This window comes from Chinchilla lanigera, unplaced genomic scaffold, assembly GCF_000276665.1.
Source record: "Chinchilla lanigera isolate Chin_1 unplaced genomic scaffold, ChiLan1.0 scaffold00026, whole genome shotgun sequence".
NCBI classification, from domain to species: Eukaryota; Metazoa; Chordata; class Mammalia; order Rodentia; family Chinchillidae; genus Chinchilla; species Chinchilla lanigera.
Genome location: NW_004955427.1, coordinates 2189740 through 2214984, shown reverse-complemented (window position 1 = coordinate 2214984; position 25245 = coordinate 2189740). Strand labels below are relative to the sequence as shown.

Genomic DNA, 25245 nt, shown 5'->3' with positions numbered 1-25245 from the left:
CAAATTGCTGATTCTTGCTATTAATTGCCTTTGGAGTCCTATTCAGCACATTGTTATCTGTGCCTATGAATCCAAGTGTTTTCTTCTGGCAGTCTCAATGCGCCAAGTCTTATACTTTGGTCTATGATTCACTTTGAATTGATTTTTGCAAGAGATCTAGTTTCAGTCTTCTACATGTGGATGTACGGTTTTGTTAGCAATGTTTGCTGACGGGGCTATCTTTTTTTCCAGTGGACGTTCCGGGCCCCTTTGTCAAGAATCAGATGACTGCAGTTTAGGCTTGCTTCAGTGTGCTGCAGTCCATTCTGTGGTTGTAGGTGTCTATTTTTGAGCCAGTATCACGCTTTTTCAGTTACCACGCCTTTGCAGTATATACTGAAATTGGATACTGTGATGCCTCCAGCATTATTCTTTTTGTTAGAATGACTTTGCCCCTCATAGGTTAAAAGGACTCTCTTAGAAGTGCTTTTGCTACATTCCAGAGATTCTGGTACGTTGCATCCCCATTTTCATTTGGTCCTGAGAATTTTTTATTTCTCCCTTGAGAGCTTTAATGACCCACTGATTGTTGAAAAGTGAATTACTCAATCTCCATGTGTTTGTATAAATTCTGTAGTTTCTCTTATCATTGATTTCTAGTTTTACTCCATTATTTTCTTATGAGATCCAAGAAATTTTCTTATATGTATTAAGGCTTGCTTTATGGCCTAAAGATAACCTGCTTTGAGAAAGTCCCATTAGCTGCTAAAACTGGTGTGTATTCTGCAGCTGTTGGAGAAAAAGTTCTTCAACATAAGGGTCCAATAGGCTCCAATACAATAAGATTGAGTAATTTAAATACTTCATTTTCATTACGACTTCAAATAATGTCAGAGAGGCAGGGGTAGGGATAGTTTTTCCCTAAGGTGATCAAAGAAACACTTCTGGGATAGGACCATCCTAGGGAAAATGGTATCACTCCCCTGAAAGATCATTCTCTAGCTTCCTTCCCAGCTTTATTTTTCTACATATCATTATCTCATTTACAAAACTTAGATATTTGACATGCTCATTTGTCTGTCTCCTCCACTGGTATTAAGTTTGATGATCACAGTGAGCGCTTTGGCTTGAGTATCACTATGTTAGGCTCTTGCACACCACTTGGCATAGGGACACTGATTAGTAAACATTTGTGGGGTGAATAATTCCACTGGTACTCACATAGCCAGAAGTGAATTTTCGTCTTATGTTCTGGAGTTAAGAACCTCATAGATTTTTGTTATAAAATATCTGCTGTGGTTTCAGAAAACTCACTGAAATATAATTCTTTATAAAGCAAAACCTTAACAGATTCTACCTACTGATCCAAGGCTGTCTACCATAAAAAATACCAGACTCTTCTGTTTTGGCTTAATCTCAGTTTACTAATATTTTGTACCATTCCTTAAAAATCATAGTTGTAAAATACAAATCCAGTAATATATAATTTTAAAGTTACAACAAGGTTTTAAAATTCATTTTAAGAACCGGAGGTGGGTAGCTCCCGACTGTGCTCTTAGGTTTGAACCAAATGTTCCTCTTGCGAGAACTCACGAGGTTGCATCTTCCTTGTATTCTCTGTGCAGAGACCGGGAAAATGGACATTTCTGCTCTTTGAGAAACTGAAGGACATTAGCATTTATTCGATTTCAAATTCCAGGCTTAATCTGATTCACACCAGTAATTCTAAGCTTACTGCTTAGACTTTTACACGAGCAACTCTAGTGCCAAGTAACAGCAGCTGTCTTCTCACTCATTCCTTTGAAACCTAGATTTGCCGAAGGGAAAGAAGATTGATGGAGCGGAAGAGTCCTCAGATACTAACCACACCTTGCTGAGCACGCATAAGTCCCGAAGGACCACGGTGTGTGAACATTTTCTTAGGCTAAATGAACTAACACTTACTGCATTAGTCAAGATAAACACTTGAGTACCGAACTCTGCTCTTTTCAAACCTTACATAAATAAATGACTGTCCAGTTCCTGGGCCGGAAGAATCTGCTCGCCTCCCTCCCCAGTGCCACTGTGATGTGTAGCAGATGGAGCCGTTTCTGGAACTGTTAGTGCTTCGGCCCGCCAGGGAGCCTTCAGGTTGAACTGCTGCAGCTCCAGCTGCCTACAAGATTGGCTCCTTCTCTACATGTGGCCATTCCTCAGGAGGCCTGCGGTCCTCCCTCCTTCCTCAGGCACAGACTGGTCTTTCTACCTGTCTGCATGCTGCCATTTTGAGATTTCTGACATGTGTCATCCAAGAAAGAGGCCCGTGAGTCACTCAACTCAATTCTCTCACGTTAGAGAGACGGACATGCTGATTACTACAGACACAGTGGATGGTGAGCGGTAATGGCAGAATTAGAAGCAAGATTGCCTGATTCTCCACTGGCAACTTTGTCCACAGGCTGGGTGAAGGCTCTCACGTTTTATTCACATGTTCTTTAAGGTTTTTCCTTCTTTTAACTCTTTATCTGCTTTAATGGAGGATCTGGCATGGTGGCCGTGCTATGATGTAACTTTACTCTTCCAGAAAACACTGTTAGCACTGTCTCTGTTGGCTTTGCAACTACCTGTCTTGGGGATCACCTTCTTCATGCTCCTCAGTAATTTCTGATTTACTTTTCCTTTGGAAGAACTCAGATGCTTCTGTTAGGAATGTCTCACAGAAAAGAATTTCTTTTTTTTTTTTTTGGTTTTTATCCGGTACCAGGAATCAAACTCACAACCTTGCGCTTGCCAGGCAGGCTCTGTGCCACTGAGCTAAATCCCCAGCCCCAAGAGTAAATATGGGATGATTTTTTTTCCTGTACTGGGGATCAAACTCAGGACCTTGAGCTTGCCCGGAGAGCGCTTGTGCCACTGAGCTACATCCCTGGCTCAGAAAAGAATTTCTGTGGCATGTAGCCTCTTCTGCATCAGGCAAGAGTGAGGTATAGTTTAATAACAAAATCAAGGATTTGAGGTTTCTGCACTAGCTTATATGCCTTCATTTATTTTCCATTGAAACGAAAAGATAAACAATTATAATTCTATGTTCAATCGGTTCAATGGCAGCAAACATTCAACATATGTCCATAAGGCAATGAAACATTTTTTGTAGTGCAATTCTCAAACTATGGCTGATGTTGGGAAAATCAGTCTAGACTCTGAATACCATGATATGAATGATATGCAAAATGAACTTATCACCCAAAGTGTCTCAAAACTAAAAACAAAATATTTAAATTCAAATATTTCAACAAAATTTAAAACATAAGCTGTATGGAGTCATCTTCAGCCACTTGTTTTTCAAATGGTCAAGAAAGAAAATAATGAGCAAAGACAGTGCAAAAAAGGAAAATGTTTATCTAAGTAGATTGACTGCCCATGAAAGTCACATCTCTTCTTCTGATTCATGTTCTCGTTCAGTATTTTTCAGAAGTCCAATTTCTGAGGAGCAGAGTCTCCTAAGTCTAGATTTTACCAACCTAAAGGGAAAAAAATCATTTCGGGTTAGATGATGTCTAAAATAAGAACTTAATATTCAGCCGTAATGCAACAAAATCCAGATTTTTTGTGTACATAGGGGAGACAATCCAAAATATAAAACCATTTTACGTGGCTTTAGAACTAGCTGAAAAATTTTGTGAATTATGCCATGATATAGGTAAGCAGATAAAATGTGGCTTTCAAATGTATTATGTGACTTTTCTTTTTAGGCAGGTTGCCATGGTGTGCAGGCTGGCCTTGAACTCAATCTTCCCATCTCAGCCTCTCACAAAGGTGGGATTATAAGCATGTACCACCACGCTTGGCTATGTGATTGTGTAATTAGGCATTAGAAAAGGGCATTCAATATTTCTTAAATAAACAAGAGACTCTCTGGGCTGTAGCAATTCCAAATGTCACTGAGATCTGGGGAAGTTCTTCATTAAAATTGCACCTAAATGGTTTTGCTGAAAGATGTTCTCTCCTAAAGCGGAAGAGAGGAAGTCATCTCCTCCCGTAAGTCTGTCAGGCCAAGACAAGTCTCACATCAAGTCTGGACTCAACTCCAGCCTCTACTTGGTAGAAAGGCACAGCCCTTCTCTGTGTCGGACACAGGCACTCCACCCACATGGGGCGGCCTCCCAAGGGATACAGAGAGGCGTCCTTGATCCTGTGACTACTTTTACAGTTTCAGAGACGCTAACTGTAGATTTGGCAGGGCAGGGATTATAATTTTTGAGGTTGGAATATCTGAAGCTTCTTAATGACAAAACCTCCACTTTCTCGACATGAGAAGAAAGAAAACTAAGAACTTTGTAAAACTCCTCCTGTGCATGATTACCACAGGGGCATTTTACCACAGCTACATCAATAAAACGGTTGCTGGAGATGCATGTGGGTATGGAAACAAATCTGATAGACCAGATCAAAGTTATTTTCTTTTTTGGTAAAACTCTCCTAGTCCACCTGGACCTTTATTCTTATTTTCTGCCTTTCCTCCTTCTCCCTCTCTTCCTCCCCTCCCTCTCCCTTCTCCTCCCCCTCCCCCTCCTCCTCCTCCTTTCTTCCTTCTGGTTTTATTTAACCTCACATTAACAACTAAGGACTTATAAAGGATTTAAGACGTTTCCCGCTTTCTCTTCTGATGAAGTTCTGACTGTCCTTGTAGAATGTCATGACTTCACTTGTGCTCTAAATCTCACTAAAGCTTTACAAGAGCAAAGTTCATCTTACTTGCTCTCCTAACCAAAGCCAGAATCTAGACCAACGTTTGGTACACAGTAGCGGCCGAGGACACATTTGACATTTCTTACTTGGGGAAATGTGCCAGGAGCTCACATAAGTCACCTTTTCATAGAGGTTAATTCTTCAGTCACTTCGAATTTAGCATTAACTCCTCCATAAAACAATGACTGAGCAGTATCAATAAAATCTGCTGACTTAGGGGCCAAGAGAAATTGCTCAAAATCATTTCCCTTAATTATTAATTGACTACCGATGTTGAGCCCAAGGTCCCCAAACTTTACTCTCTGGTTCCCATGAAAGGCTAGTACTCACTAACAAGTCAAAGACTGAAGAAGATTGTGTCATCTTTTAAAAATCACAAGCTCAGCTGGACATGGTAGCACACACCTATAATCCCAGCACTCAGGAGGCTGAGGCAAGAGGATCTCTATGTGTGAGTCTGAGGCTAGCTGACGTTATATAATCAGTTTAAGGCTAGTCTGAACTACATAACAAGACCTTGTCTCAAAAAAGAAAAAAACCCACATATTATTTCCACATTACACAAGTTCCACACACGTGAAATGCAACCAATTCATTACGTAATTGATTAGTTTCATTTCTGAAGATTCTTGTGGTTAATAAAATAATCCACGGCTACTTACAATAAAATAATTGTTAGCACAGACCCTAATGACTCCTCCTGTTTCCCATTCCTTGTCTCTAAGGTGCACCTGCTGTTGCTACAGGACACCAAGCTGAGACACATTCAGGTACCTTTAACAGGCTTTATCTGCCAACTGCAGTTCTCGGTTTTGCATATACAGAAATGACCACTTAGAGCAAATTGAGATCTGAGGTAACAGAGAAAATGTTAATAATAGCTAGCTACTAATGAGATGCAATATAACAACCACTGCTAATTCCTATCATCTTATTTTGAAATTCTGTGTCACTTTTACTGTTTTTGTGTTGTTTGGCTTTTGTCTTTGTTGTTGTTTTTTTTTCTTCTCTTTAAAATAAAAAAAAATAAAATGATACAAATCCCTGGAACTAGGGTTAGGGTGTACCTGTGCCCTCAATCTCATGTTTTCTTCATTTAATCTGACAATAAACCGAACTGAGATAGTGGATCCACTTCCAGGAAACTATCATGTGCCTGGCATTTGCATGTCTCTATGTGTGGGTCAAAGTCATTCACACGAGTTATTGCTTAGAAAATGCATCTGTAAATGGATAACATTTTCCTACATATAAAAGGATGGCTCTTGAAATAGCTTTGTGCAGCGGCAGTGTTCGAATATGAAGTAAAGTATAAGCACATAATAAGATTTGCACAGAGTTCAGTCTCACCTATGACTAACAGATAAAAGACTGCAGGTATGGAACTGTGTGGAGCGATCTTTCAACTGTTCCTCAGAAATGCTGAGAAGTGCAGCTTTATCTTTCCGATATTTCAGAAGTTGTATGGTTTCATAACTTATACTTTAATGAGGATCTCAGTACTATGTCAAAAAAATTCTGATATAATATTTTGACACTTAATCACTGCGGATTAGTTACAAACTACTACACAGGGTTAAATCCTGACCCGCAAATTTTTAAGGCTCATTAGTCTGAAATTCAGGACTAAAAGAGTTAGTCATGTAACCTCACTGAAGGGTAGTACTGCATCTGTATAACATTTGATTTATTTATTTATTTTTTGTCTTTTTGAGACAGGGTCTCGCAATGCAGTGCAGGCTGGCCCTGAGCTCACTTTGTAGTCTAGGCTGGTCTCGAACTCACCACAATCCTCCTGCCTCAGCCTCCCAAGTACTGGGATTATAGGTGTGCGCCACCAGGCCTGGCTCCTTTGTAACATTTTAAAGCTGTTGTTTTTAAATTCATATCAAAATATGTTTAGAAAAATTGAATTCTTGGTCTTAGCTTCCCAAAAGCAATATGACAGTGAAACCAGAAAGCATATAAAGCATGATTTTCAACAAATGAAGCCTATATTGAAATATTCCTGAAGCACAGATTTATTAAAATAGTTGATAAATGCTTATTGAGTATATATGTTTTGTTTGGCAGTGTGCCAGCAGGTGTGGGACTACGAAAGAGGTCTCTTTCACAAAGAGACAAAAATCTAGCTACCAGATAAGACTAAACATATGACCTAATGGTCAACAGTACAAGACAGAACACAACTGTTAAAATGTCTGGTGGATACAAAAGTGCAGAGGATCTTCGGATGGGAGAAGAGCAAAGGCTAGCGGAGTCACAGAAGCTTGGATAGAGGACACATGCGTTTAATGCGGATAGACCCAGTAGAGGGGAATGCCTGGTCACAAAGACTAGAATGGCCTGTGGTAGGTCATGGAGAGATTTAAAAACAAGAATGGAGTTTTTGGTTTCTAGAACTGTAAATAAATAAGAAGTACATCACTCTTCTGAAGGTTTTTGAAACAGGAAGAGATCATAATCTTCTTCTGGCTCTGGAGGGGATCTGACATGGGGGAGCGTGTGGCCTTGAGTCCTGGCACTATTCCTGGAGGCTGCCCAGACCGTAGGGAGGTGAGGCCCAGACGTCAGCCTAGAACAGCAGGGGAGAGGCCAAGCTTCACTCAGCGCAGAGACAGCCTCAGGGACGAACTCATGCACATGCTTTTGGAGAACGGAACGGAAGTAAGTGGCAGTCAGGCAGTGAGAAGGCAGAATTTCTTGGTACCCAAAGAAATTTAGACCTCTAAGAGGAGACAACACACATGAAAACAGGCCGACCCAAAGCCTAGCGGTGATGTTGAGAATTAGGCAAAAGAAGTTCCAAACCCAGGGTCACAGCAACTTCAGCCACAAAACACAACCGCAAAGCAGGAGCGGGGATGTGAGGCTCGTGTCTAGAGAGAATGAACGCTGGCTCCAGCAGAAGCGAAGACCCCAGGAGGCCTCGAAGCAGCTCCAGCATTCCAGGCACCTGCGAGCTGTGCAGTGTCGCACATGGCAGCCAGTATCTGCGATGGACATTTACATTAACTGCGTATGCACACAAGCGGTAATGTGATCTAGCCCTTTTCCAGTGCTCGATAGCAAGTGGCTACCATGTTGGATACTGTAGATATAAAACACTGCGGACACAGGACATGTCAATCAGGATTGAAGGGGCTGGGGATTTAGCTCAGCGGCAAAAGCGCCTGCCTGGCAAGCGCAAGGTCGTGAGTTCGGTTCCCAGTACCGGAGAAAAACCAAAAAAAAAAAAAAAAAAAAAAAAAAAATCAGGATTGAATTCTGGAGGACTGGGTGCTGGAGTCTTTATACCTGGTGACTGGGGTTAGCTAAATCCATTAGCGTTCGGCACTAGATACCTTAGAAAGCGAAACCATGGTCATTTATTCCTGCTTATCTTGCAAGCTGAGGCTTAATTTTCAACTCTGGAAGCATTCCCTAAACTCTAGCAATGTTTCGTTTTTCTAGTATTTCCATTAATTGCTCTGAATTTTAGTTGTATATTTCTCTAAGTTGGTCCTAACTATAGGACTAAAACTTCTTCATGAGTAAAATCTAAACCTCACGATTTTATTTTATTGTTTTTAGTTTTCGTTTTTCTCCGGTACCGGGAACTGAACTCACAACCTTGTGCTTGCCAGGCAGACCTCACGATTTTATACCAAAGAGAAAGGAGAAGGAAAAGGCAAGGGGAGGAGAGCAACAACAACGAGGAGATGATAATGTTGATCGAGCCCTTGCTATGTTTTAAACAGCTGAAGCACATGCTCTCACTTAGTACTATTATCATCCTAATTTTACAAACAATAAGACTGAGACTTACTGTGGTTAAATAATTGTCCTGAAGTTACACAGCCAATAGTCAGCAGAACTACGCATACATGTTCTGATCAATTTGTTGACTGCTTCTCACTCTCTCATGGAACATCATATCAGGATTCTTATAAGAAATGTACCGTATAGCTTTTAGAAATAGTGGAGTTCATGTCAAAATTAGCAGGTATTCAAACTTAGTGGAACTCATAGGAGTTTGTGAAATAACAGCTCCAAGCTTAGGAACTACTATACATAGAATACGTACACACGGGTGGGGACTCACTACAGGCTGGGACAGGTCGTTCACAAGAGGAGACAGCACATGTGAAGACATGGTGCATGGCAGAGGGTGGTGAAGGGCAGTTCACGGATCAGAGGCACAGCAGAAACACCATTCAGCTTTTCCACTTTCAAACCAGCATGTATTCTCTTTACTGACAATATCCAACTGTACAGATAATCTTCACCTATACTACTCTGTCTGATGACATGGTAAGAAATGAAAAAAAGCTTTTGAAATCTAAGTTCAAGAATATTACATCTTCATGATCATACATGCATGCCAAAGAATGAACCTTCTTCCATGAACAAAATGTACTAACTTACCAGGTGATAAAAGCATAATTCACTCCAATGATGACATAGGCCAATGCATAATGCCAACAAAAGCATATGGTGAGAAACATAATGTTTTCATGATCAGTCAGGTCCCATGCAGGACCTCCACTGGGGGGATACAGGACAAAACCAATCTAAAATTCAAAACCAGAAAACACATATTAAAATAACCAAAAATTTCCAAAGATAGTACATTTCAAAATGCTTGGTAATTAAGATAATTCCAATTATCTGAGGTATCACAAATAAAACATTAATTTCTCTTCTTATTTTAATAATATAGACAATATCTACCAAGTTATATATTTGAAAAAATATTAAAAGAGTAGTTAATGATCAATTTTCAGAATATAAATGGTGCTTATTTCCAGGAATGGGTGAAATTTCAGAATGCCCTACATTTCTATATTGTGCCATTTTACTCTGCTATTTCAAAATTGGAGCAAAAATATTCTAAAATTAATGAATGCACACAAATAACATCATTAAGTGGGAAAACATGGAAAGCTTTCCTTCTACAATCAGAAACAACAAAAAGATATTTGCTTTCAGATTTCTCAACATGACCCTTAAAGACCTGGAGAACTTGGAATGAAGTTTTTCAAACCCTAGAAGAAAACAATTTCCAGCCAAGATTAGTATACCCTGCAAAATTCTGCTTTAAATTTGATGGAAAGAGAGTCTAAAAGAATTCATGACCACTAAACAAGCACTGCAGAAAGTAGTCAAGGAGTTACAAACACAGAGAGCAAGGCCAAGGTTACCAAAGAGTCCAAAGGAAAGAACACATCTAACTCTAACTGCAACATTAGTTAAACTAAAGCAAAGTAGAAATGAATCATCACTAAAAAATAATAGTGACGAGAATCAGTAAGTAAATACCTTTCAATAACAACCCTCAACGTAAATAGTGTTAACTCACCAATCGAAAGACACCAGCTGGAAAATTGCATCAGAAAACAAAACTCAACTATATGTTGCCTAGAAGAGAGACACCTCACCTGGGAAGCAATGCCGAGACTGGTTGTGAGAGGATGGAAGTGATACTCCATGCAACTGGAGCCCCCAGCCAGCCAGGCACAACAGTCCCAATTTCAGACAGAGTCGGCCTCACGCCACAATTGATTGGAAGAGACAAATAAGGTCATTATATGTTGGTAAAGGTCAGGTAACGATTGTAAATATCTATGCATCAAATGTCAGCATACCCAATTTCATGAAACAAAAACTTCTTGTCATCAAAGGACAGATAGACACTGATACAATCATAGTGGGGTCTTAATACCCCATTCTAACAAAGAGGCCAAACAAGCAAAAACTAAGCAAAGAAATAGACAGCAACAACACTGAACAAATGACTTCACAGATGTCTATATAGTATTTCATTCAACAACAGAATATGCACTCTTCTTAGCAGTCTACAGAACTTTATCCAAAGCAGACCATATGTTCGGCCATAAAGTATTTTAACTAAATACAAAAAATTGAAATACTGTTTTGCATTCTATCAGATCATCATGGAATAAAACTAGAAATCAACAGCAAAAGAAACCACAGAAACTATGCAAACATGTGGAGATTAATACATTCCTAAACAATCAGTGAACGGAATGGATAAGGGAAGAGATGTAAAGGTCACAAGAATGAAATGAGAATGGCAGTGCAACATACCAAAGCCTGTGGGACACAATGAAAGCATTTGTAACAAGAAATTTATAGCTCTGAGCAAGTACATTAGGGAAACATAGCATTATGAAATAAATAACATAATGATACATATCAAAGGCCTAGAAAAATAAGAGCAGGCCAAATCCAAAACTTGTAGAAGGAAAGAAATTATAAAGATGAGAGTGGAAATAAATGAAACCAAGACCAAAAAATACAAAGGATCAGTGCATCAAACAGTTGTCTCTTTAAGAAGATAAAGATCAACAAATCTTTAACCAAATTTACCAAAAAAGAAGAAGATAGAAAAGATCCATATCCATGCAATTAGAAATGAAGAAGGCAAATAACAGGCACTGCTGAAATCCACAGGAAACTTATATTCCAATAACCAGGAAAATCTGGAAGACACTGATAAATTTCTAAACACATAAAACTTACCAAAATTACATCAAGAAGATAGAAATCCTTGAATAGCCAAACAATAGGCAATGAAATTGAGGCAGTAATTAAAAACTCTGTCAACAAAGTTAAAGTCCAAAACCTGATGGACTCACCACTGAATTTCACAGAAATTCAGAGACCCAGCACCAACACTTTTCAAATTCTTCTGAGAGAATGAAGGAGAAGGAATATTGCCAGATTAATTCCTTGAAGCCAGCATTGCCTACATACCAAAACTGGACAAGAACTCAACAGAAAAAAGAAAACTAAAATACCAAGAGTCAACAAATGGGATTGCATAAGGGAAACAATCAACAGAGTGAAAAACCAACATGCAGAATGGGAAAATCTTTCTGCCAACTACTTCTCTGACAGATGACTGATATGTAGAAAAATACGTACATGTATATTCTAGGTATTAAGTTAGGCCTCCCGAAACAAAAAGACTTCCAATTTAAAAATGCGCAACTAAAGTGAACAGACACATCTCACAAGGAGAAGGGCAAATGGCTAATAAGTACATTAAAAAGTGTTCAGTGACGTTGGCTGTAAGGGAAATGCAACTCAGAACGTCACTGACATTCTGTCTCAGGGCAGTAAGAATGGCTAGAGTCAAGGACTAAAATCAAATCCTGGTGAGGTTGGGGCAGGAGGAACCCTTCCACCTTGTTGGTAGGAATGCAAACAAGTACAGTCACGATGGAAATCAGCATGGAGACTCCTCAAAAAGCTAAAAATAGAAGGTTCATTTGACCAACCACGGCTCTTCTGTTCATCTTACTAGAATGACACGTTCACATTCACGTCTGCAGCAATATAATTCGCAATAGCCAAGTTATGGAAACAGCCTACATACCCATCAGTAGACCAATGGATAAAGAGCAGATGGTATGCATTCACAGTGGAGTATTACTCATAAAGAAGAGGGAATTTAATTTATTTGTTGGAAATAAGTAGATCTTGAGGTCTTAGTGTTAAATGAAATAAATCAGACACAGAAAGTAAAATATTACAGTTTTTCTTATGTGAGAAACCCAAAGTACAAACTTAAAGCACAAACTAAAGATTTTAGGAAACAGTGAATTAGACTTTTTGGACATAGGGAAAAGGGAGAGGGAAACGTGGGGGACTGGTTTAAAATGATCAAAATACGATTTATATATACCAATCAGCCCAAATGAGTATAACTGTCATATACCACAAACATTTACTAATAAAAAGATTTAAAAGATGTCTGCTTTCCTCAATTCTTTGCTTCTTTTTTGTCTTTTTGAGACAGGGTCTTGTTATGCAGTTCAGGCTGGCCTTGAGCTCACTTTGTAGCCCAGGCTGGTTTCAAATTCACAATGATCCTCCTGCCTCAGCCTCCCAAGTACTGGGATTACAGGCATGTGCCACTATGCTCAGCTTCCTCACTTCTTTCAACATTGCTCTAAAAATTCTAGCCACAGCAATTAGGCCAAAAAAAGAAAGAAAAGAAAAGAAAAAAGATGACATTTCTATTGGAAAGGAAAAAGTAAAACTATCTCTATTTACAAATGGCATGATCTTATACTGTATAGAGAAAATCTTAAAGAACCTACCAAAAAAACTGTCTAAGCTAATAAAGGAGTTTAGTGCGCTGCAAATCAACTCACAAAAATCAGTTGTATTTTTACAGACAAGCAATGAAAAACCATAAATGTACTTAAGAAAACAAGTCTAATTACAACCAACACTAAAAAAAGTCAAATACGGAAATGAACCCAGTCAAGGAAGTCATGGCTGGGAGCAGCTCTGCTGTACAGTGCTTGTCTAGCACGCACAAGGCTCTGGATCAGTCTTCACTAACCCCTCCTGAATAAGATAAAATAAAATGCAAGAAGTACAGTATTTTTACACCAAAAACTGTGCAACATTGCTTAAATAAATCAAAGAAAATCTTTTTTTTTTTTTTTTTGGTTTTTCTCCAGTACCGGGAACCGAACTCACGACCTTGCACTTGCCAGGCAGGCGCTTTGCCGCTGAGCTAAATCCCCAGCCCCAAAGAAAATCTTAAGAACTGAAAAGCTGTTTCATTTACAAAGACTAGAAGTCTTAATATGTTGAGATTATAAAACCACTCAAAGCTATCTATAGCTTTTTAATGCAACTCATAACAAAATCTTAATGGCTTTTTTTGCATAAATAAAAAAAGCGATTTTAAATTTCATAAGCAATTGCAGTTGACCCAGAATAATCAAATGAAAGAAAGAACCAAAGTTAGAGGACAGACACCTCCTTATTTCAAACTTTACTACAAAACTACAGTAACCAAAATTCTGGCAATAGAATAAAGTCAGTCATTAGTTCAAAGAAATATCATTAACAGCACAGAAATAGATCTATGGTCAATTGGATTTTTTTTTTTTTTTGTCTTTTGAGTCAGGCTGGCCTTGAGCTCACTTTGTAAACCAGGCTGGTCTCGAACTCGCAATGCTCTTCCTGCCTCAGCCTCCTAAGTGCTGGGATTATAGGCATGTGCCTCCATGCCTGACTCAATTGGATTTTAACAAGGTGCCAAGGTCATTCAATAGAGGAAATAAGAATCTCTTCAACAGATGGTGCTGGGCCAACTGGATTTCATACTGAAAACACTGAATTTGGACCTCCACCTCACTTTATATACAAAATTAACTCAAAGTGGACCAAAGATCTAACTATCAGGCCTAACACCATAAAACTCTTATTAGAAAACAGAAAGCTTCTGGGATTTGATGTAGGTTTCATGCTTATAGTACCAAAAACACAATGAACCAGAGAAAAATCACATAAACTGGACTTCATCAAAATTAAAAACTTTTGTGTTTCAAAGGACACTATTAAAATATGAAAAGACAACTCATAGCACAGGAGAAAATATTTATAAATCATATATCTGACAAAGGATTATTATACATAATGTATAAAGACTAAAAAGTTAACCCCCAAAATCTTTTTAATAGGCAAAGGCCTCCAAGGAACATTTTTCCAATGCTAGTACACAGATAGTCAGTAAACACGCGGAAAGATGAATAACATCACTGTCACTGGGGAAGGGGAATCACAATCACACTTTGTACAATAGCAATAAGAACAACAGACAAAAACCTGAAGGTTGGTGAGCATATGGAAAAATTGGAGCTCTTATACTGTACATTTTTTGTGGAAATGGCATAGCCTTAATGGATTAATAGTCGACAATTCCTCAGGAAGTTGGGGTAGAATTACTATATGACTTGGCAATTCCACTCCTAGCGATATACTCAAAATATTCAGGCAAAAATTTGTACACAAATGTTTATAGCAGCACTTTTTTAATAGTCAAATATGAAAACAATCCAAACATCCATCAATTGATGATAAACAAAATGCACATACCCATACAATGGAATAATAAATGGTCACAAAAAGGAATGAAGTATTAATACATGCTACAACATCAATGAAACTCGGAAAATTATATACATAAATAGAAAAAGTAGGTCACATATTATATGATTTTGTTTTATGTTGAATTTGCAGAATATGTAAATACTGGTAAAGGCAAATTGCCAGTTAGTGGTTTCTAGTGCCTGGGAGGAGAGAGGAGGTGAGAGGAAACGTTTTTATTAGGTCCAGGGTATCCTTTTGGGGAGATGAAAATGTTGTGAAGCTTGTTATAGGCAATGAGAGTACAATACTGTGATTATACTATATGTCACAGAATTGAACACTTCAAAAATATCTGATTCTGTGCCATGTGAATTTTATGCCCCCCAAAATACATCACACAAGTCTCTAGAATTAAATATAATGCAAAATCAAATGTCTACTCTATGCTGCCATGTGTCAGGTACTGGGGTTAAAAGATTTGCTACAGTGGCCCTCCAGGTATATTTTATCCTCCTCACATTTATTATTATCCTAACCATCAAGATAAGAAAAATGGGTGGTTTACTGACTCATGCATGATAGAGCCCATTTAAATAAAATCACACAGAAAAAAAGCAATTAGTCTACGATACTGAGTGAAATCTTAACTTCATTTCTGCTTGAAATTTCAGAAAATCTGAGTAAATCAGGGAAAGCTAAGATTTACACCTTAATCACTGGTTCCCATTTACGAGTTCATTTTAGTTTCAAAAGAACTACCACTGACTTTGCTATCCTCGTACTGGAGGGAAACATGGAACTCAGAACTTTAGTAATTTCCTCAGCATTGAAAACTGCTGCATGACTGAAGCATGATTCCAAACTAGAAAGGTCTGGCCTCGGCCATTATTTATGTCCTTTTCCCTCTGTCCCATGTTCTCTTTCCCATGTACCCTTCCCACGTAGGGCAATATGGAGGACAGTGGCCTGGAAAAAAATGACGGTCTGAGTCATCTCAGCAATTCTGATATAGGCTGAATGTAAGAATCAAATACAAGTTTTTCCCATGAAGTCAAAATACTGAGTTTGGGGGCCGGGGAATTAGCTCAGTGGCGCAGTGCCTGCCTGGCAAGGGTGAGGTCCTAAGTTAGATTCCCAGTACCCCCACACACCCAAAAAACATTAAAAAATCCCAAAATACTGGGTTACTCTTAAAACATAGATTATAGCCAAGGATGGTAGCACTCTATATGTGTTCCAGCTACTAGGAAGGCTGAGGCAGGAGGACTGTCTGTGCCTTACTCACCAAGACCCTGTAACAAACTAAACTACACTATACCTCACTGCACAGCACTACACTACACTACACTATACCACACCACACCACACCACACCACACCACACCACACCACACCACACCACACTACACCACACTACACCACACTACACTACACCACACTACACCACACCACACTACACCACACTACATCAAAGCATACATTACATACTGGCAATCCATTTAATTCAAAGCACTGGCATATCTAATTCATAGGCATGGTTTTTAGCCCAAAGATTTTTTAATGAATTAGTTGCCAACATTTTAAAATTAGGGACTATCACTTGAACATTCACCTTTTCAGCTTTTTCTAAGAATGGAAATCTCTGTCTTCCCACATGCAAATATGCACAGGAACATGTGCTTCCTGCCAATCCGCCATCAGAGGAGCTGCTTGACCAAGTGGAGCACAGCAAAGCAGTTTTCTCCTTTGCACTGCACCTGTGTGTTTTATTTATCAGCCAGTGACAGTGTCATACATTTCTCAGAATATCATTTCAGTTAAAATGAGTAAGGTTCTTATACTAACTTCTTCCTCCCTTTGCATCCCAGGAGACAGAATGCATTCCTTTATTGATGTTTTCACAGGTAGGAAAGTTAGCACGTGACCTGCCCCTCCGTCTCCAACAGTTGTAAAGATGTGTACAGCGTTTCTGCTATGCCTGACCCACCAAAAGACAGGCCTCTGTGTTAGATCACGGCTACGTTCTGACAGATGAAAGTGTCAGCACAAGTGGTAGAATACATATAACGTGTTAAGTTAGCGATACAATGAAAAAAATCACGCACAAAAGTTTAAGTACTGAATGGTTTCTTTTGTATGAGAAACCCAAAATATAAATAATTTGAAAGCAAAATAAAGCAGAAATGACAGGGAGCAGCAAGGGCCTTTGTGAAGGTGAAAGGGTATTTGGGGATCACAGGAGAGTGGAGCACTGTGAGAGGGAGAGGAGGTAAAATTGATTAAGATGCAATATGCATAACAGATGAACGTAATCATTATGTAGCACAAACATATGCCACTCGGGAGGGAGGGAGGGAGGGAGGGAAGGAAAAGTTACATCACAATATACAGAAAACAGACAGAATTTTACCTAGCTGGTTCGCCTACTGCTTCAGACACCTTGGTGTTTTCTGACTTTCACACACGTCTAGGAGAGCTCCCCATGAAAGCTAAGGTAGTTAGAGCCTTCTTTGAAGCTTCTGGAAGGAAGCAAGAATTTCCAGTTCCTGTGCATTCACTGTTTGAAACGGCAAGAGCAAAGCCACACGTGCAGCTCCCAGTGCAAAGGCCCGCTTTTTAACCCGGGCTGTCGGGCCCACGAAACCCACCCATCTCGTGCTTCCCTCAAAGCAGCACCTAGAAGTGATGGAGAACTCTGTTCAGAAGGGCAGCTCGTCGGGGTGTGACGCCAGGAAATCGGGTCTGCTCTCCGACGACCACGCCGCAGTTCCACCAGTGCTCCAGTGCCACCCACAGGACCCATCCCACTCCTGATTGGGAGTGCTTTGCTCCAGTTCCCCGAGATAAAAGCCAGCCATTGGGGGTGAAATTGTGCCCTTCCAGAATGTCATAATCTGGACCCTCGCTACCTCAGTGTGACCTTTTTATAAAATGGGTTCTTTATAGGTGTAATCAAACTAAGGGGAGGTATTTCCGGAGTTGATTTGGCTCTAACCCAATGATCAGCGTCCTCCTAAAAATGTCACGTGAAAGCCTCCTTAGCACCTGCTGCTGGTAAAAGTGGATATCCATATGCATAAGACTGAAACTAGATCCTATCTCTAGCTCTGTTTAGCAATCAACTCAAAAGGGCTGAGAGATCATCAGGTAAGACCTGAAACTCTGAAACTACTGAAGGAAAAATCACTTTAGAATGTTGACACAGACAACGAGTTTCTGGATAGAACTCCAAAAGCACAGGAAACAAAAGCAAAAATTAATAAATGGATTACAGCAAAATCAAAATCTTTGACATGGTAAAGAAAACCAAAAAGTGAAGAAACAACTGATAGAATGGGAGAAAAATTTTGCTAGCTTTTTATCTGATGGAGGATTAATACATAGAATATATATAAAGAATTTAAAATATGAATAAGCAAATAATAATATTTCAGTGTAAAAAATGAGTAAATGATCTGAACAGACACTTTTCAATAAAAGAAATGTAAATGGCAAATAAATACATGAAAAATGTGCAATACTATTATATCTCAGGAATGTGCAATCAAAAACACAATGAGATTTCACCAAACCCCATTAAAATGGCTATTATAAATAGAAAATAAAAAGTTCTAGAGAGGGTGTGGAGAAAAAATATCCCTTGTGCACTTTGGGTGGGAATGTAGATTAGGATAGCTACTATGAGAAATAGTATGAACATTCTCCCAAAACTAAAAATCAAAGAACTGCCATGTACTCCAACTATTGCAGTTATGACGAAACAGCTGAAGGAAATGAAATCAGAATACAAAAAACAACTCTGTACTTATATTTGTTGAGGCAGCGTTGCTGATAGCTACGATACAGACTCAGCCTAGGTGTACACCGACAAATGAATGGGGAAAGAACAGATAGGATGTACACAATGGAGTGTGATTCCGCCATGAAGAAAAATGAACTTCTGTCATTTCTAGAAAAATGGATGGAACGGAATGATTCTTGGAGAGCAAGGTAGCCCAGTCAGTGGAAGTGGAAGAGGGATTGCTAGGAAGGAGGGAAGGTGCCGGGTGAGGAGCTGATGAGGAAGGAAAAGTGTGCACGTGACCATTCCAAACGTACGCATGTACGGGTGGTGTCATTACAGTGAATCTCATTCATCTGCATAAGTAACAATTATGAATAATTATGATAAAAGGCCATGCAAACACAGAATAGCAAAAATAATAACTGGGCGACTATCACATGATAACGGAGGCAGAGGGGAAGTTGTGCTGCCCCAAACCAAAGGCCACAGAATGCCAAGACTGCCAAGAACCAGACAGGAGAGCAGCACAGCACCGACTTCCCCTCGACTTCCCCCTATGATGCCTTCACTTCAGGTTACTGGCTTACAGATCAATAAAACGGTAAATTTCTGTTGTTTTAAATTGCTCACTATGTGAAAATTTATTATTGCAGCCTTCGCAAACATAGCAGTCAAAATCACAATAGACCAGTATCTTTTGCCCAAAGCCTGCAATCCTTGCACTTGAGAAGTTGAGGCAAGAGTTCAAGGCCAGCCTGGGCTACATAGCAAATGGAAGACGGATCCGGACTACACAGCAAGACCGGGCCTCAAAACACTGGTGGAGGCGATGGAGCTAGCCAATGTGGAGGAACCTACTGTCCAAAGTATGAACACGCAAAGAGAGCAGGAGCAGCTTCCTCATCTGGCTGACTGCCCATGCTCTCAGGGGAAAAAAGGAGCTTAAAACACTCTCTCACTCAGAGACGTGGGGAAAACATGACTTAAGAAATCTTTAAGTCTAATATGATTCAGGAAAGAAACAAAATATTACAGGTTGAGAGAGAATTTCCCTCTGTCTGCATATTAGACAATTTTTTAAATTAAGGAATTTAGGCACACTGGCACATTCTTGTAACACCAGTTGATGTGGAGGCTGAGACAGGAAGATCTCAAGTTCAATGTCAGGCTTAACAACTTACCAAGACCCCATAACAAAACAAAGTTTTCAAAAAAGGCTGGGGCTGTAGCTCAGTGACAGAGTTCTTGTTTATCATGCATGAGGATCTGCACTCAATCCCCAGTACCATCAAGGCAAAAAACAAACAAAAGGTTCAAAAAGAATGCATTCTCTGTCCACAAAACATGTTAGAAATGATAATAAGAAAGAGAATATAGAACTCTAAATAGTTATGACCAAAATAAATCTCCACCATGGCATATAGTAAGCAAGATTCCAGAAATTCAGCACAAGAATAAAATATTAAATGCAGCTAGGGAAAAGAAACATATCATCTCTAAAGGAAAGCCCATTAGAATCACAGCAGACTTCTCAACACAAACTTTCAAATCAAGGAAAGCCTTGGGTGAAGTATTTCAAGTCCTAAAGGAAAACAGTCTTCAACCCAGATTGATGTACCCTGTAAAACTATCTTTCAAAACTGATGGAGAAATAAGAGACTCCCACGACAAAGAACAACTGAAGAAATTTATGACCACCAACCCAACTCTACAGAATGCTCTGAAAGACATTAGAAAGAGATGACGAAGACCGCAAATGCAGGAATACAAATAGAAAGAAACCGCTAGGCAAGACAAGCAACTAAACAGAGCAGAAAGATAGGAACAAACAACAGCAAAATAATATGAAAAAGAAAAGCATATCTATATAATATATATATAATATATATATATTATATATATATATATCAGTTATAGCCATCAACATAAATGGTCTCAACTCACCAATCAAAAGAAACAGATTGGTAGAATGAATCAAAAAACAAGATCCAACAATGTGCTGCATTCAAGTAACACATTTAACCCAAAAAGAAATTCACAGACTAAAAATCAAAGGATGGGAAACATTTCTCCATGCCACAGAAATCCAGAAAAAATCAGGGGTAGCTATTCTATTCGCAGGTAATGCAAAGTTTAAGCCAAACTGATCAAAGGACACAAAAAGAGTCACTACATACCTGTTAAGGGAAACTCAAAAAAAACCCTATAACAATCATAAATAGATATGCACCAAACACCAGTGAACACAACTGCAAAAAACAAATATTAACAGATATGCAAAACCAAATAAGCAAGAAAACACAATTGTAGTGGGGAGGCCTTAATACCACACTCTCACAAATAGACAGATCAACTAGACAAGAAATCAACAAAGAAATATTAGAATTAAACCAAGCCTGTGAACAAAAGGATGTGGCAGAGCTCTAGAGTGTTCCACCCCAAACCATCAGAAAACACACTCTTCTCAGCTGCACATAGAATATGCTCCAAAATAGATCATATATTACCTGACAAAACATGTTTAAGTAAATATAGAGGAACTGAAATCATCCCATGCATAGTAGCTGACCACAGTGCAATGAAACTGGAAATCAACAACAAAGGAAGTCATAGAAACTATCTAGACACATAGAAATTAAACAACACCCTTCTGAACAACCAATGGGTCACAAAGGAAATTAAAGACATAATTATACAGTATATGCAATTAAATGGTAATGCTGATACAACATACCGAAACTTATGGGACATAATAAAAGCAGTTCTAAGAGAGAAATTTATAGTGATGAACTCACACACGAGAAAAACAGAGCTAGCTCAAATATACAACCTAATGCTGAACCTCAAAATTCTAGAAAAAGAAGAACAAGTCAAACCCAAAGCTTGTATGAGGGTGGAAATTATAAAGATAAGAGCAGAAACTAATGCAATAGAGACTAAGAAAACAATACAAAAAATCAACCAATCAAAAAGTTGGCTCTTTGAAAGAATAAATAAAATTGATAAACCATTAGCCAACTTCATTAAAAAGAGGAAAGAAAAAACACAAATTCAAACAGCTAGGAATGAAAAGGGGGAAATCACAATGGATCCCACAGAAATCCAGGAGATGATCAATACATACTATGAGAACCTATATTCTAATTAGAAGGAAAACACAGAAGAGGTGGATAGATTCCTGGACACAATCAAATTGCCCAAACCAAATCAAGAAGATACAAAAATTCTAAATAACCCAATATGAGCCAATCAAATTGAAAATGTAATTAAAAATGTACCAACAAAGAAAAGTCCAGATGGATTCACTATTGAATTCTACAAAAAAATTAGAGAAGAACTAATACCACTAATGCTAAAACTCTTTAAAGAAATTGAAAGGGAAGCAGTACTTCCAAAATCATTCCTGGAAGCAAGTATTACCCTGATTCCAAAACCAGAGAAAAATGCAAACCAAAAGGAAAACTACAGGCCAATCTCCCTCATGAATATAGATGCAAAAATCCTTAATAAGATAATGGCAAACAGAATACAGCAAATAACCAAGAAGACTACAAATCATGACCAAGTAGGATTCATCCCAGAGATGTAGGGATGATTTAATGTATGCAAATCAATAAATGTAATACACTACACCAACAGAACCAAAGACAAAAATCACATGATCATCTCAATAGATGCAGAGAAATCATTTGACAAAGTCCAACATCCATTCATGATAAAAACCCTACAGAAACTTGGAAAAGGTAGTCCTTACCTCAAAAAAGTCTTTACCTTATAAAAGACAAACTAACAGCTAACATTTTATTAAATGATCCAAACCTGAAAGCTTTCACTTTAAATCAGGAACAAGACAAAGATGCCAGTTATCACCACTCCTATTCAGTATAGCTCTGGAAACATTACCAGAGCAATTAGACAAGAAGAAAAAATAAAGGAAATGAATATGGGAAAGAGAGAAGTTAAATTATCAATATTTGCAGATGACATGCTACTCTACATAGAGGACCCCAAAAACTCCACTAAAAAACTTGTAGATTTAGTATCAGTAGTGTGGCAGGATGTAAAGCCAACCCTCAAACATCAGTAACATTCTTGAACAAAAGCAACAAACTCATAGAAGGAGAAAATAGAGAAAGCACAACCTTCACAATAGCATCTAAAAAAAAATGAAATACTTAAAAATCAATCTAACAAAGGATTAAAAGATCTGTATGATGAAAATTACAGTACCCTGAAAAAGGAGGTCAAAGTGGATGTCAGAAGATGGAAAGCTATACCTCGCTCTTGGATAGGAAGAACAAATATACTGGAAATGACCATACTCTCAAAACTCCTGTACAGATTTAATGTAATCCCAATCTAAATACCATTAGAATACCTTGCAGATCCAGAAAAAACATTCCTAAAATTTATTTGGAACCGGAAAAGACCTACAATAGAAAAGCAATTCTTGGCAACAAAGACAAGGCAGGAGGCATCACAATTCCAGGCCTGAAAGTATACTACAAAGCTACTGTGACAAAATTAGCATGGGAGTGGCAAAAAACAGGTCTGAGGATCACTGCAACAGAATAGAAGATTAGATGCAAGTACAAACACACTCAGCCACCTTATCTTTGACAAAGCGCCAAACATGTTTACTAGAAGAGAGATACCTCTTCAATAAATGGTGCTGGAAAAACTGGCTCTCCACATGCCAAAGACTAAAACTACACCCATGTCTACTATCATGCACTAAACTACAATCAAAATGGATCAAAGATCTAAATATTAAAATAGAAACACCAAATTTACCAAAAGAGAAGATAGGTAAAATCTTAAAGATGTAGGTGTAGGAAGAGACTTCATGAACAAAACCCAGACTGCAAGGGAAATAGTACAAAGAATCAACAGATGGGATCTCACCTTATTAAAAAGCTTTTGCACAACAAAAGAAATCACCAACAGAGTGAAAATACAACCCACAGAGCAGGAAAAAATTTTAGCCAGTTGTCCCTCAGACAAGGACTTCTATCTAGAACACATGAAGATTTGAAGAAAATCAGACCTCCCAAATTCAAAGACCCAATCCAAAAATGGGCATCTGAGATGAATACATTCTTCTCAGATGAAAAACTACAAATAGCAAATGAATACATGAAAAAATGTTCAACATCATTGGTCATTCTAGATATGCAAATTAAAACAACACTGAGATTCCATCTCACCCCAGAAAGAATGGCTATCATCAAAAAATCAATGGTTAACAAATGCTGGCAGGGCTGTGGGGAAAAAAAGAAATCTCCACTGGCAGTAGGAGTGTAGGCTGGTTCAACCACTATGGAAATCAGTTTGGAGATTCCTCAAAAACTAGGATTATAAGGTCCATTTGACCCAGCTATTCCCTTTTTGGGTATCTTCCCAGAAGAATTAAAAACATCATACCACAAAGATATATGTGCACCCAGGTTTATAGCAGCATAATTTGTAATGGCTGAATCATGGAAACGACCCAAATGCCTAGCGACAAAGGAATGGATTTTAAAAATGTGGGGTTTTTTTAAAATATAATGGAGTACTACTGAGCCATAAAGAAGGATAAACTGGAGACTTTTATAGGTAAATGGATGCAATTAAAGACCATATGCATAAGTGAAATAAATCAGACCCATATGTGTAAACATTGTATTGTCTCACTAGTGTGAAAAACTGAATGAACAAATAAGATCCAAAATGTACAATGGATATTACGGATTGGGAAGCAACTGTTCAAAAGAAAAGACAAACTGTGATGGAGGAAAAGGGAAAGGAAGAAAGGGAAAAATACAAAAAACATATTTATATACAAGATAGTTGATGGTCATACAGCTAGTTTCTGTTAGTTCATTGAAAGGAAAGGTTTGTGCTAATATTGTTTGGATAAGATATCATGCCTGTATCTTGTACTCTGAATAACTACTATGAAAACAATAATACACAGTGTATTAGGTATTATAACTCTCCCACTAACCTGCTTTGAGTCTCTGTTTTATTGTTATTTTTTCTCTTTCAAATAAAAAAAAGAGAGAGAATGCATCTGGAAACTTAGCAATGCCCTTTAGAGCTCACGGCACTGCTCAGCATGCGGCAACGTGAAAAACGTGCAAGGAGCTGGCTCAGACCACAGCACCGTAACAAACGTCCAGTGTCAACAATTAAGTAAGACGGGTAATGGAAAGTCCGCGGTCAAAGTTGGTCTCATGGGCTGCTACAGCAGTAAGTGAAGGGAATGTGCAGCGATACATGTATTTAAGAAAGAAAACAAGACAGACTGAAAATAAATGAGATCATAATTCTACTCAAAAAAGGGCTAGAAAACCAGAAGATACCTTGTAAGAACACAAAAACTGAAAATGAGCTAAAATAATTAAGTTTAAGAGACTAAGATCACGAAGTAAGAGATCAAGCAGAAAACACATCAGTAGCAAATATATAAACAGAACGATTAAAGAGCCCCAAGTGCTTGACCTCATTCTCCAGCAGACCCCTCCCCCACCGCCTCTGCTCTGGACCTCAGACCTCTCCCCCGGCCGGGCGCTTCTCCTGCACCCCGCTCGTGGCTTCTCTGCCCCAGCTTCATTTTGCTTACACAGTTAGGTGGCTTTTTATTGTATTTATTTATTCTCAGTTTCCTTTCATTTTCTGGTATTTTAAAATGTAGTATCTTGCCTGTCACTGTTACATATTTGGAGGAGATAAAACACACTGAAGTGTAAACTCACTTGTTATGCTGATCAGAAGTTACCTCTTTTAAAGTTTTAAAAATTTATTTTTATCTTTAATATGTACATAGTAAGAGATTTCAGTCAAGAGGAATAGAGCACACCATAGTGTTTT

At 38.5% G+C, this 25245-nt stretch overlaps 1 protein-coding gene across 6 annotated transcripts in view; it reads right to left on the bottom strand.

The window, feature by feature from the left end:
* Nucleotides 1-2968: 2968 nt before the first annotated feature.
* Nucleotides 2969-25245, bottom strand: part of LOC102022204 (transmembrane protein 45A-like) — a 94628-nt gene continuing 72351 nt past the window's right edge. For all 6 annotated transcript variants that reach the window (XM_005386299.2, XM_013515225.1, XM_005386300.2 and 3 more), the window contains 2 exons: nt 9115-9260; nt 2969-3479 (listed from right to left, as the gene is read on the bottom strand). In XM_005386299.2, the coding sequence (XP_005386356.1) occupies nt 3386-3479; nt 9115-9260 (240 nt within the window). In that variant the 3' untranslated portion in view covers nt 2969-3385. The remainder of the gene's footprint in view (nt 3480-9114; nt 9261-25245) is intronic.